Source organism: Pithys albifrons, chromosome 33 (genome assembly GCF_047495875.1).
Source record: "Pithys albifrons albifrons isolate INPA30051 chromosome 33, PitAlb_v1, whole genome shotgun sequence".
In the NCBI taxonomy this organism is placed as follows: domain Eukaryota; kingdom Metazoa; phylum Chordata; class Aves; order Passeriformes; family Thamnophilidae; genus Pithys; species Pithys albifrons.
In genome coordinates, this window is record NC_092490.1 from 1,452,448 (window position 1) to 1,468,258 (window position 15,811).

A 15,811-nucleotide genomic window follows, 5' to 3' on the forward strand; every position below is an offset into this window, starting at 1 on the left:
AAATGACTCAATCCCATCCCAAAATGGTTTAATCCAATTTGAACCCACTTAGCGGGAGTCACCAGCAGGAGAAGGGATGCTACAAATCCAGGGAAGATGGGGTAAAATTGGGAGGGTTTGGATGCAAATTGGGAGGGTTGGGATGGGACTTGAAGGGGAATGGGACGGGATTTGGGAAACATGAGATGTGGTGTGTTGAAAAACTGAGGGAGCTTCTGTGGTGCCCCCCTATCCTGAGGAGGGTAATGTGAGGGAGTGTGGGGGACATGTGACATCAGCACTTGGAGTGGGAACCCACAGAGAGGGACACAGAGAGCTCTTTCTGAGGGGATCCTGCTGCTTTGCAGCAGTTCAGGGGCCTTTAAATGTCTTTTGAGGGTTTTGCTCCTATTTTTCTTGGGCTGAGTTGACCCTCTTGAAATCAGGGGGATGAGATGACTCTATTGACGGAAAAATCCTGCTGTTTTATGTCTTGTTTTAGTGGTTCGAAATGGCTCCTCAGAGTTCCTCTCCCCCCCCCCCCCCCCCCTTCATTCTGGGGGTTTCAGTGACCCCCTGGCTCCACTGCTGCCTGAGGGGGGTTATAATCCCCAATTCTGCCGTGTTGGACGTGGCTTGTGGGGGACCCACATTCATTTACAAGTTACCTATAGGAGGGAATCTCCCCTTCCTCCAGACCTGCTGGGGTGAGGCTGGGACCCCTCCCCACACAGGGAGCATCCACAGTATTTTGGGAGGGTATGGGAGTCACTGCGCACTGGGATCAGCCCAGCTGGTGTCACACAATGCCAGAATGTGATGAGTGGGAAGGGGCCCGCAAGGATCATGGAGTCCAAACCTCAGCCCTGCACAGGTCCATCCCCAAGAGTCACACCCTGTGCTCCAGAACATCATCCAAACCCTCCAGGAGCTCTGTAAACCTTGGGGCTGTGCCCACTCTCCGGGGGAGCCTGGTCAGTGCCCACCACCCTCTGGGGGAAAAACCTCTTTGGAAGGTCCAACCTGACCCTGCCCTGACACAACTTCAGGCCATTCCGTGGGTGCTGTCCCGGGTCCCCACAGAGCAGAGATCAGTGCCTGCCCCTCCTCTGTCCCTGCCCAGGAAGTTGTACCTGCAATGAGTTTTCCCCTCAGTCTCCTCTTGTGCATCTCAACATACCAAGTGCCCCCAGCTGCTACTCAAACACTGCCCCTTCAGGCTCTTGCCCATCTTAGTTACCTCCCTTCGATACTCTCCAATGGCTCAATCTCTTCCATCTGTTTTGGTGCCCCAAAGTGCCCCAATATTGCAAGGGATATAAATGCCAGGCCTGACGATTCCCAGGGGCCATTGTGACACTGCAGGGCCTCATGGAACCCAGGGGACACTGTGACACTGCAGGGAGTTCGAGAACCTAGAGGACATTGTGACACTTCAGGGCCACCTGGAACCCAGGGCACACTATGACACTGGAAGTCCCAAAGCACACTGTGACACTGCAGGGCCCAGGGCACACTGTCACACACACAGAACCAGCCAGCCCTGCCTGGTGCTCACCAGCAGCACAGAGAGCACTGCCCAACCCTGGCACCCCTGGCGCCAGAAGAGGAGCCCAATTGGCCTCTCTGTACCCAGCACCAACGGCAGACACAGCCCTGGCACAAGGGGCAGCTGCAGCTGCTCCTCACTCTGCCCAGCAGGGCACACACACGCACCCCCCGGCACAGCAGGAGGCACATCCAGCTGCTCCTGAGCCAGCACAGGGCACAGCCCCTGTGCCCCTCCAGGCCTGCACAGCTCCCTCTGTCCTGCCATCACCTCGGGCAGCTGCCCTGCACCTCTGGGGCTGCTCCCTGCGACTTCTCATCCTGAAATTGGAGGTGAGAACTCCAGCAGATCCCTTCTCTGCTCCCACTAGTGATGACGCCAAATGCCCTGTGGGGTGGGTGCAGAAATGGCAGCAGAAGAACTGGCAGCACAGGGTGAAACCCATCTGGGCTGCTGCCTTGTGGCAAAGGTATCAGTGCCCGGGTGGGGCACCTGCTTTGAAGGTGTGTCATGGGGGTGCTCCTGTACCCAAGAGTCAGGCCTCTGAAGAACAGCAGAACAACCATCAGGTGGCTCAGACTGCTGCCATTGAAGGGGCTCAGGTGCCTTGGCATTGGCAGCACAAGAGGGAATTATTTCTGGCCAGGACACCTCGAGCCATCAAGGAAGAGATGAAATATATGGATGGGCTTGTGGCTGAGAGGTGGGCTTAGCCATGGGAACTGTTGCACAGGGTATCCATGGATGTGAAATGTGCTGCAGTTACACAAGCCTAGAAGGAGGAGCCTCTCTTGGTTGGAGGACGATGACTGGAAGAGAAATAAAGGGAGGCCTGGCAGACTGACTGGATCACGCTGCCCCAGACTCCCCATGGGAAGGCCCACATGCTTATGGTGATGGAAACAACCACAGGAAGTCTGGAAACATCCCCTGTGCCCCATGGCACTGCCTGGAACACTGTCCTGGGCCTGGAGGAGGAAATGTGATGGTGACATGGAACTCCTGAAAGAACTGAATCGGACTGTGGGACTGAATTCCAAAACAACCTGACAGACACCTGGGCCAAAGAACCTTGCCTGAGTGGGTGAATCCCATGCCCTGCCATGCACCAGCCTCTGGGAAGATCCAAGGGTGCAATGGACAGGGAAAGGGCACACTGAGAGCAGCGGGTGATGGGACCTGAAAACATTGGGATGCACATTTAGCAAAGACCGCCTGGTCAGTCCACACTGGAGCATCTCCCCATAGGGCTGGGCCTGCCCAATCAAAATTTTCAGGTTCTGTAGAATAGATTAATGTTTCTGAAGTGCCCATTAAAACATGCTGGGAAAAGAGTCTGCATTGTTCCTGCCTCAGGCCAAGGCAAACCCATCCAGGGGCTGCTTTTCCTCAAGGTCTCAGGTGCTTTTGAAGGGTGGTGTGGGAGGAGAAAAACTCTGGTGTGTGCCTTGAGGGAATTTGATTTTGGGAGAGAAGGGCCAATGGATCAATTCTATGACATTAATAATTATCCCTTCTGTGCTGGCTGGGTGGGCATCACCCCCCTGAGCCATCAATCTCACCCACAACTGTTCTGGACATTTCAGCCTTGACTTTCCTCTGATCGTTGCCCTCCCACCAAGGAAGAGGGACCTGCTCTAAAACTGGCCTAGTGCAGCAGTGCTGGAATCAGAACTGACTCCAATGTGCAACCTGCAACAGTCCAGCACCCCACAGCAACTTCCCTGCTTGAGAGACTGTTCCCAGAGATGGAGGCCAAAGTCATGACCTGAGTGAACTCAACAGACACTTTTGTGGCCATTTTATGACCTCCTGACAGAGCTGTTCCATTCCCTAAGGGAGTGATGTCTGTGTGTGTGTCTATCAAAAGAGAGAACTGGGGAAGGTGATGGGGAATTGGAAGTGTGAGACCTGGCATGACAAAAAAGGGATGGAGTAAGGGCTGGACATTGTCCTGCTTTCAGCTGGGATGGAGTTAATTCCCCTCAGGAGCTGTTTTGGATTCAGAAGGAGAATATTTTTGATAACACACTGATGCTTGGTTGTTTGCCATGTCATGTTTATACCAAGTCAAGGACTCTGTTTTGTTGTTTCCTTTGTGTCTCCTGCTCTGCCATGAGGAGGTTCCCAAAATAAAAAAGTTGGGAGAGCTGAGCTGAACTGGCCAAAGGGTTATTGCACAGCACATCATGTCATGCCCAGTATATAAACTGGGTATAGTTACCCAGAAATGGCTGACGGGGGTTTGGGAAGGGGGGTGTGGCATTGGTCAGTGGGTGGTGAGGAATTCCATTGTTTAACACTTGTATTTTCTCCTTTTATTATCATTACTATATATTATTTACCATTACTATTATCCTATACTTTGATTTCAAATATTGAACTGTTCTTACCTCAACCTACAAGTTTCACTTTTATTGCCCTCCCAATTCCACTGGGCTGGAGTGGGGAGAGAGGGGAGGCTGAGGGAGTGTCTGTGTGGGGCTTCACCTCCAGCTGGGCCCCAAACCAGGACACCAGGGAGTTCTCCCTGCAGGCACAGAAATGCTCCCTTGCTCTTCTCCAGGGCATCCCCTTCCCCAGGTGAGTGTGTCCACTCCAGCCTGAGCAGTCGGTCCTGGCTCCCACCCTGTGATCCCTGCAGGGCCCTGAGCTGGAAGTGCTGCCCTGCAGAGGGAGGGGCTGTGCTGTCCTGGGGCCATATCACAGGTCCAAAGGGAAAGAAACTTGAGGAAAAGCAAAGGACAGAGAGGAATGAAGACAGACTCCTCTGACAAAGTCACACCAGTTTTCAGATAAATCTCCCTCAGATAGAAATGCATTTCCTTCCTCTGGTCAGTGTTGGCTGAGGGTGGTGTGAGCAGCGGGAGCTCTGCCCATGTGCTGCCAAGGCCTCAGCTTTGCTCTGCTGCACTGGGGACATGGAGCTGCTTTGTGACAGCTCTGACCACCAGGAGGCAGGTCAAATGTACCACACCTTTTATAACATATCACCCTTTGTCCTTCTGACTCTGCAGCAGAGAGTCTGAACATGTCCTTGGAATAATTTTCTCTGTGTTTTTATATTTTCAACCACAATTCATGGAGAATATTCTACCTGAAGTTATAAATTTTCATGCTTTTCACTGAAAATATGAAAAGCCTTGAAACAAGAAAAGATTTAAAGGGACTCAGCTCTCTGTGGCTCAGAGCAGAGCCAGGAGAGCTGCAGTGTCCATCACTCTGTTTCCCATCTGCTCTGAGCTTTCCCTCGTGCTCCATTGAGTTCACACCAAGAAATCTTGAAAAACATAAACCTACAAGTGCCTGTGCTGTGCTGAGAGCAGGGCAGTGCTGCTTCCAAGGGGAGATCTGGGAAATCTCCTCAGTGCCAGCCCAGAGGTGCAGCTGGGATAGACAGTGCAGGATAAGAGGCTTCCTGGAAAGAAGACCCTGATTTATTCACCTTTTGGAGAACCAGATTTGCAGTTGTATTTCATCCTCTAGAACTGAAATATTGATTTGTATGTGCCATGGCCAAGCCAGACATGCCAGGCGAGAAGATTGAAAGAACAGGATGCTTCCGTTTCACGTACATCCTGCTTTAATGTCTTCCCTGAAATGTGCCCTGGGAACTGTCTGGGGTTGATGTGGGGGCTGGGAGCAGTCCCAAGCCCTGCAGAAGCCCCTGAGCAAGACAAGGAGCCCTCCCAGGGGCTGCTCCTTCCCCACAGCCCTTGTCCCCAGCCCTGTCAGCAGCTCCCTGGGCAGGCTGAGAGCTGCCCCTGGCAGGCAGCAGAGTCCCTGCCCCAACACAGCACCATGGGCTGCAGGACCCTGCTCTGCCCCACAGCCCTGGGCACCCCTGGCTGCACCCCCTGGCTCCACAGGTATTCCAAAGTGCCTCCCAACAGACCCCTCCTCACACATCCCATCAGCTGGGGCTGGGCCAGCTTTAGGAGATGCCTCCAGACACTTCCCAGGGCAGTGGGCACAGCCCCAAGGCTGGAAGAGCTGCAGGAGATTTTGGATGATGCCCTGGGGCACAGGGTTAAAGGTTATGCTGTAAGGGAGAAATTAACCTGAGTCAAGAAAGTTTAAAAGTCGGAAATGTAATTTACTAGAAAGATTACAAGAAATGCAATGATACAGAAAAACATTTCTTTGAACCCTCAATAAACCAATTGTAGAACCCATCCCCCTGGGGCATGAACATTATGGTCTTCATTAGCCCCTGTGCTGAGTGCCACGTGGTATCCCTGAATTCACAGGAAAAGGAAAGGAAACCTTTCGGTGAGGATGATGGTCACAGTCTGGTCAAGAGTGGCTGTTGCAGTTCTGTTAAAGTCTTAGTCCCCCTCTGGATCCAAATAGTGATACCAGAAATGCCAATCCCTGAAGATTTGACATGCTCAGGTTCAAGTGAGAATGCCCTGCACCTCACCCAGGCTGGGGGCTTCCACAATGGGTGATTTGACCCTGTGAGTCCTGGGATATTTTTGAAGTCTTTGATGGTGTGAGTCATTGCAGCTGCCTATTGTTCCAGCCCCTAATGGCCCATTAGCAGACATGAGCCCTCAGGGAGGGTGTGAATGTGTTGATGCCTCCCCAGAGGGGAGTTATCACAGGTGACTCATTGGTGTGAAGACTCAAACATTCCTGTGCCTCCCAGGGTTCTCATACAGCCAGCTGGTAGCCTCAGGGATTGGGTGAGCTCTGTATTTATACTGATAAATGTAGAAATTTGGGGGTTTTCACATCTTCCAAAATGCAGTTCTGTTCCTTTTCTTCTGTAGGAACTCCTGAACTGTTGGAAAATTTGTCTCAGCTTCTCTCTGAGGGAGGTTTTCAGATTCTTCTCCAGGAATTTTTTGTGAACATGGCTGTGCTGGGCAGCCATTGGAAAGAAAATATTTTGTTGTCCTTTCAAAAATTTTTAGCCAGCCTTCTGCCCCTGGGGTGGAGGTGGCAGGAGAAAATGTGGAGAATGAAGGAGTGGTTACACAGAAATCTGAAATAATCCTGACATTAAAAGATGTAGAGAAAAAAATAGGGTGGATCCATGATGGCCCATTAGGAGAGGTGAAAATCTCCAGGCCATGTGTGGGAATTGTCTCAGTGCTCCCGGGGGGGAGTTATCACAGCTCAGTCCCTGTGCAAGGCCAAGGAAAACACACCTACCTGGAGCCTGAGCTGGCAGGTGTGCACACCCTCAGAACCTTGGGGGTCACTTTGCACATCATCAGCTCCACCTGCACTGTCTGAGTCATCAGCATTCCAGCCTTTCACACCTGGGCACACATTCTTCTGCCAGGAGAACAGGACCTTATTTAATCTCAAATTCCCCTCCCACTCCCAATTAGCAGGCATTTTGGGGAACAGAGAAAAGAGAAGGAGGATACCAGAAGTTTTGTGTCACCCAGGACATTATCCACCACTCTATTCCCTTTTCTTTTTTTTCCCTTTTCCCCAGTATGCCCTGAATAACACATTAACTCTGCACCTCTCTATCCAATATTATACACAAATAGGAACAATGGAACAGACAATTTTACACCAAAAATAGGTCCTCTTCAGGTACACACCATGTTTCCCTGTTTTTCTCTATTACCCACCAAGTGCAACTTTGTCCTTGAGCAAAATCAATCCCACAGATGGGTTTGCCTTTGCTTGAGACAGGACTGATCCACACGGTTTCCCCTGACACACCTCTCAGGTGCACTGTGGGGACTTTCTCTCCATCTGTGCTGTGAAGGGGCTCTGATTGGGGTTATCATCCAGTTATTAAAATTATTAGAAATGTCTCTGCCCAAATTAAGGTGCAAAAAGAATCAGATGCCAAAGTCAAGAGGATGGATTTTATTTAAGAGTAAATGTGAGGCAAAGAAAGAGAAATAGAAAGAATTAGGAAATAGGAGAGGGGGAGGGAAAGAGGGTAACATAGAAAAGTTAGAACAGGAAATGTATCCCCACTCCATGGAACCCAGTGGTGTCCTGTGGCTCTGGATCTGCTGTCTCCTTGGTGCTGAGGATCCCCCAAAACAGTGTCCAGGATGATTTTTCTGGGATTTTCTTCTCTCTCACAATTTATCTTCACAACATTCCTTTCCAATTAATGTTCTACAAAACTGCACCCACAAGTGAGAAATGTCAGTGGTGCAGAGTGAAAGTATTTCCTAAAATGGTCACAGGTCTTGGGAGCTGGGAAAAGGTTTTCCTGTATTTTATCCATGTCCCATTTGCAGCCCAAAGCTGAAACTCCTTCTGATTTAGGAAGGGGGTCGCAACCATTTCCCATGGAATAGTTTCTTTTATTCTGTTAAGATTATTTAGTTCACATGTCAAAATCGCTGTAAGATTTAGACAAATTATCACAACAATGAATCCAAAACATTCTGAGGAAGAATTCTGGGAAGGTTGATACATATTTGTATGTTTTCAAACATGCAACAATTCTTGTATCAACTCACAAATTAAACTGGGTTGTCTGTTTTAGTTCTCATGTGATTCAGTATAAAGTATCTCACCATAAAAGAAGACTAAGAGATTATTCCACTCCATTCTTTTATTTTTAGTATAAACAAAAACTAATTTAGCAAAATTCAATGAGTTAACAAAAATGTTTGTTTTATAAAGTCCTGCTAATATTTGATCTCCCATTGCATCCAGCTCAACGAAACCACAAACAAACAACAGAAATGTTAATTATTACAAATTATGGGGCAATTAAAAGTTCTGTTGAATCCAAACAGCTCCGTCTCACATGTTGTAGGTCACTATAGAAAGAGAAGTGAAAGTCCGGCCCAAAAGAGACTGATTATTCAAAGGCAGGCTGGGATAATGCTCCTAAAGCAGCAACTTGAGTCTGAAATGCTGACAGTCACAAGGTGACACATCCTGATGGAAAGATGCTCATCACCCCTTGGCTGCTTTCTGTGAGCCTTCTGCAGATCTGCTGGCAGTTCCCCCAGTCCCAGCTGGTTCCTTGATCTTCACTGGGGAGGGCTGGAATTCCTGGAAAAAGAAAACTACACAAACCTCCCCCAAAAAGCTACTCCTTAGTGAATCAAGTGGTTCAACTGCATGAACTTGGGATCTCTCAGGTGCAGTTTTAACTCCTCTTCCATGCAGAGCTCCCTGCACTGCTGTTGTTGTTTGCCCCATCTTTTCAGGGGGTCTCCTCCCATTAATTTCCTGTTCAGAGGCAGTGAGACTTCTGGGAAAAATTCAGGAAGAGCTGCCCGTTGTGCTCGGTTTTTTTGAGGGGTTTTAGGAGGCTTCTGCTCCTCACCCTGGAGCCATGAACTGACCTTATCAGTTGGGCAGATAACACGTGCTGCGTTTGCTCCAGTGGTTTAACTTTGTGCCATCTGGGAAGTGGCTCCAGCCCCTCAGCATCCCACTGCATTAATAGTGACTGGATTTCCATCTCCCCTGATCCAGGGCCAGGCTTTGATATCTTGGGAGCCACACACGGTGCCAGTTTAGCAGCACTTTGCTGACCCTGCCACACATTGGTGGTTTCAGCTTTAATTAAGGGTCAATCTGCTCCTTCCTCATCATCAGCTGTCAATGCAAACCTGATGTTTTGCTTTCTCAGAACAACAGACTGGCTCACTGTCTCTCAGCTCCTCCCCTGAACACAGGAAGTTTGAGTTACAAGGCCTTGTTACGGGTTCTACATCCTGCAAATTTCCCTGTAAGATTCTCCCTCTCTCCTGCACGTTCCAAAGCTGCACCTGAATCTCTCAGACATGCCCATGCTCAGCAGCAAAGCAGTGCCACCATTTGCAGCCTGTCTTGGAGCTCAACAGCAAGCAATGCTCCTGCTGCAGCCTTTTGGCCTAATTCTTCCTTTTTCTGGAAATACAATTATTTTGTCTGACTCTTGCAAAGACAGGATTATTTCAGATTTCTTTGTAACCACTCCTTCCTTCTCCTCATTTTCTCCAGCCACCTCCACCCCAGCACAGAATAGTGACTAAGAAAATTTTAAAGGAAGGACAGAAAATCTTTTCTTTCCATGGGCTGCCCACGAGCGCCATGCACTGTAAAAGCTCCTGCAAAAGGAACCACAAAACCTCCCTCAGAGAAAAGCTGAGGCAAAGTTTCCCAGATTTCAGAGGTCCCTCCAGAAGAACCCTCAATCTCCACAGGACCCTCAGAGGAAGATGTGATACTCTAAACGGGACTTCAGGGCAAGAACATAACGCTGCTCTCACTGCACCAAAATAACAGCACGTCCCAGTTTTCTGATCTTCTCAGGGGTGAGGATCCAGCAAAACGGAGAGTCCAATTGATTAATACACTGTCCCAGGTATAGAGGCTGGGGATAACCCAAACTGTGAATTGTTCACACCCTGTGGCCTTTCTGATGGGCTGTTAATAATGGAATGTTTGCAGCAGGTGCCCAGGGCACACCAGCACATTTTCCATGCTTTTATTTTAAAATCTCAACAATAATCCACTTTTTAAACACTTTTTAAGGAATACTGAAGAAAACTAAAAACAAAACCAAGGTGAGTACAGTGCTGGTTGTGCCATGCTATTTCTTTTGGCTACAAACCCATCTGGTAGCAGTCATCAGTCTTTTCTCTTCCAGGTCACATAATGAAAGAGAAATTCAGCAGATGGACCTGTGGGCACACACCTTGGCCTCAAAGCTGTATCATTCAACTCAGATCCAGCTTAAAAGATCAAGACTGGGCCTCTTGGCACTCTCCAGGGCAGTGGGCACAGCCCCAAGGCTGACAGAGGTCCAGGAGTGTTTGGATGATGCTCTGGGGCACAGGGTTTAAAGGTTGTGCTGTAAGGGAGAAATTAACCTGAACAAGAAAGTTTAAAAGTCAGAGATGCAATTAACTAGAAAGATTACAATAAATGCAATGATACAGAGAAAAACTTGTTTGAATTCTCAGAAAACCAATTGTATAACCAATCCACCGGGGCATGAACATTATGGTCTTCATTAGCCCCTGTGCTGAGTGCCACGTGGTATCCCTGAATTCACAGTAAAAGGAAAGGAAACCTTTTGGTGAGGATGATGGTCGTAGTCCGGTCAAGAGTGGCTGTTGCAGTTCTATTAAAGTCTGAGTCCCCCTCGGGATCCAAATAGTGATACCAGAAATGGCAATCCCTGAATATTTGACATGCTCAGGTCAAAGTGGGAATGCCCTGCACCTCACACAGGGCTGGGACTTCCACAATGGGTGATTTGACCCTGTGAGTCATGGGATTGGTTTGGACTCTTTGATGCTCTGGGTTATTGGAGCTGCCTATTGTTCCAGCCCCCAATGGCCCATTAGCAGAGATGAGCCCTCAGGGTGGGTGTGAAGGTGCTGATGGCTCTCCAGAGGGGAGTTATCACAGTAATCACAGAGTCACTGGTGTGAAGACAGAAACATTCCTGTGTCTCCCAGGGTTCTCTCACACCCAGCTTGTAGCCTGAGCACTTGGGTGGGCCCTGTGTTCATATTGATATAGAAATTTGGGTTTTTTCCACATCATCCAAAATGCAGCTCTTTCCTTGTCTATCAACCTACTTGGGAATCATTCACACTTGCAAATCTTTTTCAACCTTCATCAGAGAATTTCACTGTGGTACGAAATGCAGAGTTGTACCACAAGGACTGGGATCCTGGAAGAGCAAATTTCCCCAGACCCTCCCTGTCCCCACAGGCAGAGCCACATGGACCAGGGCAGGTCCCCCAAAAAGTGCCACTGCAAATGACCCGGTTTCTGCTCTTGTGCAATCAGGCAAGGACCCAGTTTGGCAGGAGATGCTCCACGAAAGGACCAGGTATGTCCAAGACACAGAATTTGGGGAAGGAAAACACACCTCAGTGCCCCTCATGCATATCTGGTGTGTCTGAGAACACCTCAGGTCAGAAACATCCACCTGCCCAGGGGTCCAGCAGTGGGGCAGCACCACAGTGCAAACAGGGCAGGAGAAACTGCTCCCTGCAGACCCCACAGCCAAGGGCAGAGAGAAACCTGCCAGGCCACTACACACCCCCCAGGCTGTTGAACCTCCTGACACAATCCTGGGCACCAAATCTGCTGTTCTCCTTCCTCCTCTGGACCCAGGAGCCCCAAGGTGGGGCACGATCCTGCCCAAACAGCAGAGATTGGCAGGTCCGGGGTTGTGGAGTGCGAACAGGACCGTCCCCAGGAATGAATAAGGAATAGGGAGCCTCATGTGTCACCCCATGTCCCCTGTCTCCCTCAGCGCCTCTCCCAACCCTTCCCACATCATTCCCAGTCCTTCTGAGTGTCCCTGCAGCCTCCTTGCCTCTCTCCCAGTGCCCACCAGCTTTTCCACCTCACTGATTCTGTTGAGCTCCCAGTCCGCCCAGGCCCCTGCTCTGCTCCAGGATGGATTTCTACCCTTCCCAAGTACAGGTGAGGTGGTTCCAGGGTGGGCAGGAGCTCTTGGAGCCCTTGGTGTCCACCAACATGGTCCCCAATAAGGACTGGACCCACCAGCTGCTGGTGATGCTGGAAATCCACCCCTGGAAGGATCACCTTCACCTACTGGGTGGGGCACATCAGGCTGGAGCACCCCCTCACCTGGTGACTGGGGTATGGCCTGGCAACTTGGAGGGAGGCTGGGGATCCTGGGACTAATTGGGAAGGGAGTTTGGGAAGACTTGGGAAACTGGCAGGCAGTTTGGGGAGCCTGGTGGTAATTTAGGGGGTTTTGGGGAGGGAATGGACAGGTCCAGAAGAGGTTTAGAGAGTCATGGAGGAGAGTATGGGAAGCCATGGGAGCAACTGGGAGGGATTTAGGGGCATGGGGGATTACTGGGAAGGGGGTTTAGGAGACTTGGCATACTGGAATGGGTTTTAAAGGGTCCAGGGAGCAATTGGAGGTGAAATATGAAGGAGCCAGGGTTGGCTATGAAGGGATTGGGAATGGCTTTGGGGAGTCCTTGTAGGGCTGAGAAGAATTGGAAGGAGAGCCCTGGTGTTGCTGGGAGTGAGATTGGATCATCCTAGTTGGGATGCGGGGGGGGTGCGGGGCGGAACGGTATCCTGAAGGGGGTGGGAGAAGGTTCAAGATGGTCCTGGGTGAGCTGAGGGCAAAGGACGGAGGGTTTGGGGATGTCCTGGAGGCTCAGTGAGAAGTTTTGGAAGGTCCAGACCCCCCAGACCTCCCAGAGCTGTCACGTGCTGCCTGCAGCAAGACAGTGACAGGGATTGGGGGCTTCGTGTTGGTCTTCTTCGTCCTGGTGCTGGGGCTCAGCTTCTACCTGTCCCAGAAAGGGAGGGGGTTCCTGGGGGTCCTGTCCATACCCCCATGTGTGCCCTCCCAGGGGATCCTCCACCTCAGTGTCACCCCCTGTTCTTTTCCCACTGAGCTCCTGAGCCATCAGCAGCCACAGCCCCTCCCTGTGGCCTCGGGCCCAGCATGGACCATCCACCCCCATCCCTGTGCTGATTATGGAGGGGTTGCATGTCCCCACAGCCCCTGCTTTTAGTCTAACACCACCTGATTCCACTTTTCCCAGTAAAGCTTCCCAGTTCTTACCAGTCCCAACTATTAGGGGGGCAGTGGGGAACAGTCCTGGGGGGACCTCGCAGGGAGGAGCCGAGGTTGGGAGAAGCAGAACCAGCCCCAGGATGGATCAGTGGGGACTCCTGTGTGTCCCCTGTGACACTCACATAATACAGAATTCCAAGGAACAATGTTCCTCCACTGTTTGTCTGCCAAAAACATCCTATTGAAAGGTTTTCTGTAAACGTTTTGCTAAAAGCTCCCAAACAAACTTCCTGCCAGAGCATCCTGCTGGAGCCTGTCTGCCATAAAGGTTCCTGCTGTTGGGCTCGTAGCTGCCTGCCAAAAATCACGTCCAAACCTTTTGGAACACTATGAAAACTCAGAGAAGGCACCTTGAGAATTCAGGGAGGAAAAAGGAAAGAGAGCAAACTGGTTACCATAATGGAAAATCTCTCCCTACTTCCCCCTCTCTCACCTCCTCAGAAGAACCCCACTTTGCTCAGCCCAGAAAGGCTAAAAAACACCTTCTCCTGAGCAACAACTCTACATATCCAAAGACAGCATTCCAAGCCTTTTGGGGCCAGAGATATCTTCCACATGAACCAGAGAAAAAGAAATTAAAAAAAAAAAGGTAGAAACTGTTTTCCCCCAGAGGGTATCTCAGCAAAAAAGTAGGTTCTGGTGGTAAACTTTTGCTTTGCTTCTAAAAGCAACCTTGGCTTTTCCCCAACATTTTGTATCTCTTTCTGCACCTTTTAGCAATTAAATAAAAAAAAAAATCAGAAAAAAACGCGATACACAAAAAAAACGAAACAGAATTTCGTATAAACAACTGACTTGTAAAAGTTTTAATTTTTTTTGAGGAAAATTTTCAACCTAAAGTATTGTCCTTTTTGTTCATTTTGTTTGGTTTTTTTTCTACAGTATTTAAGCGGATGAAACACATCCACATTGGGAACTGCCCTGCAAGTGCTTGGACTATGGAAAGAGGTTTCAGAGCAGCTCACATCTCCTGAAGCATCAGTGGACAAAGTGGTTAAAGACTTGATAACCAAAAATCCTTGTGAGCCCTGTTTAGCAGAGACCTGGTGACGCATGTCCCAGTTGATCCATTCTGGGCAGAGACCTGGTGACCCACGTTCCAGGTGATCCATGCTGGGCACAGACCTGGTGAACCACGTTCCAGGTGATCCATGCTGGGCAGTTCAATGTGTTTGTTTGGCCAGGTTGTGGTAGTGGGGGGACTTCAGGGTTGGGTTCTGTGAGCAGCTGCCAGAAGCTTCCCCCATGTCCAGCACCTGACCTGACCCCTGAAGGTGAGGATGACTCAAATACTTTTTAATCCACCCCATGGGGAAGATTAGATTTACTTTATCAATATATCTGTAGATGTAGGGTTTAGAACAGTTTTGTGTGCATGGAAAGTAGGTTTGGAGCAGTTTTGGTTCTTCTCTGTAGTGATAGAAAAGCATAAAAATCCCACTTTCCTTCCCTGGCTCCAAGCCCAGCCTGTCCCCTCCAGGGGTGGGTGTTCCCCCCTCTGCTCCTGGGTGGTTCCTTTGCCCATGGGTAGCAAAGCACCCACTGCTTTTGCAGCTGGAGAGTGTTGGAGCAATGAACCATCAACATTCCAGTCTCTGCCAGCTTTGCACCCCAAAAGCTGAGAAGGATCCATCTGTCTCCTCAAAGCAGCCCAATCCCACTGAAAATTACTCAATTACACCCTAAAATTATTATTGTTCTTATTTTCTCTATGGAATTTTGGGGCAGCCAGTGCCAAACCTCAGCTCTCAGCAGGCTGAGGCTTGGTCTTGCACTTCTCACTTTGCTCAGCCAGAACATTTTCAGTGTTTAATGAGTGCTTATCATCCCTCACAGGAGGGAGGACACTGAACCCTTCCACAAAGGCAGAAAACTAGTATGAAAAATTCAGAGAACACTGAAAAAAAGAAATACCTTTTGCTCAGAGATGTCCTTTCCATGTACTTCTCTTCTGCTTTCCTATAATCGATGTTATCCACAATAGCAATTCTGTAGGTGATGGCTTACAAAACCATCTAATTGAATGAGAATCATTCCAAAAAACTAAATCACAAATGAGGGATTTGAAACTCTCTCAGATGAGCACAGTTTAGGAAAAGGGCTCCTCAGTCACTTAGAAAACTTGGCTGATGCTGCTCATTGTGTGCCTGAACTTTTTAAATAAATAATAAAAATTCATCCTATATGTCCTAGTTCAGCAGGTGGGACCAGTTTATCCCTGTGTGGATGATCAAAGCTGTGTATTCCACACTCTCTATTTGTTTCCCAAAAGCTGTTAACGATGGAGCATTTGCAGCAGCTGCCCAGGGCACAGCTGACCCCTCAGGCTGGGAGCTGGGTGTGAAAGACATCTGTGAGATAAGAGCTGGGATAACTCCCCTGCAGGGAGTCGTTAACACCTTGACACCCAGCCTGAGGGGGCGTGGCTGCTAATGGGCCATCAAGGGTTCCAAAATACCCCCTGACTCCCAGAGTTAATCACCCATTGTGAGACTCCCCACCCTGGGGGAGGGCCTGGGTGCTCCCTGCTGGGCCAGAGGGTACGTAATCTTGGGGTTTGAGTAACAACTCATGAGACCGAAAGGAGGAACAGAACCTTCACAGGAGAAGGCCACCACTCTTCACCAGATTACAACTATCATCTGCACCAACAGGTTTTTTACCTCCTTTTGATTTGGACTCAAGGGAACCACGTGGGCTCAGCATAGGGGGAAACAAAACCCCTTTGTGTTTGTGTCCCAGGGCCCTGGGTTGCACTTCTG

General features: G+C 49.5%; 2 protein-coding genes across 2 annotated transcripts in view; one reads left to right on the forward strand and one right to left on the reverse strand.

Moving 5' to 3' along the window:
- Positions 1-15,811, reverse strand: part of LOC139684162 (uncharacterized) — a 1,455,962-nt gene that overhangs the window by 1,416,186 nt on the left and 23,965 nt on the right. The window contains 1 exon segment of the mRNA XM_071579763.1: positions 15,508-15,510. Coding sequence (XP_071435864.1) covers positions 15,508-15,510 — 3 coding nt within the window.
- LOC139684161 (uncharacterized) overlaps positions 1-15,811 on the forward strand; it is a 1,434,678-nt gene that overhangs the window by 1,354,754 nt on the left and 64,113 nt on the right.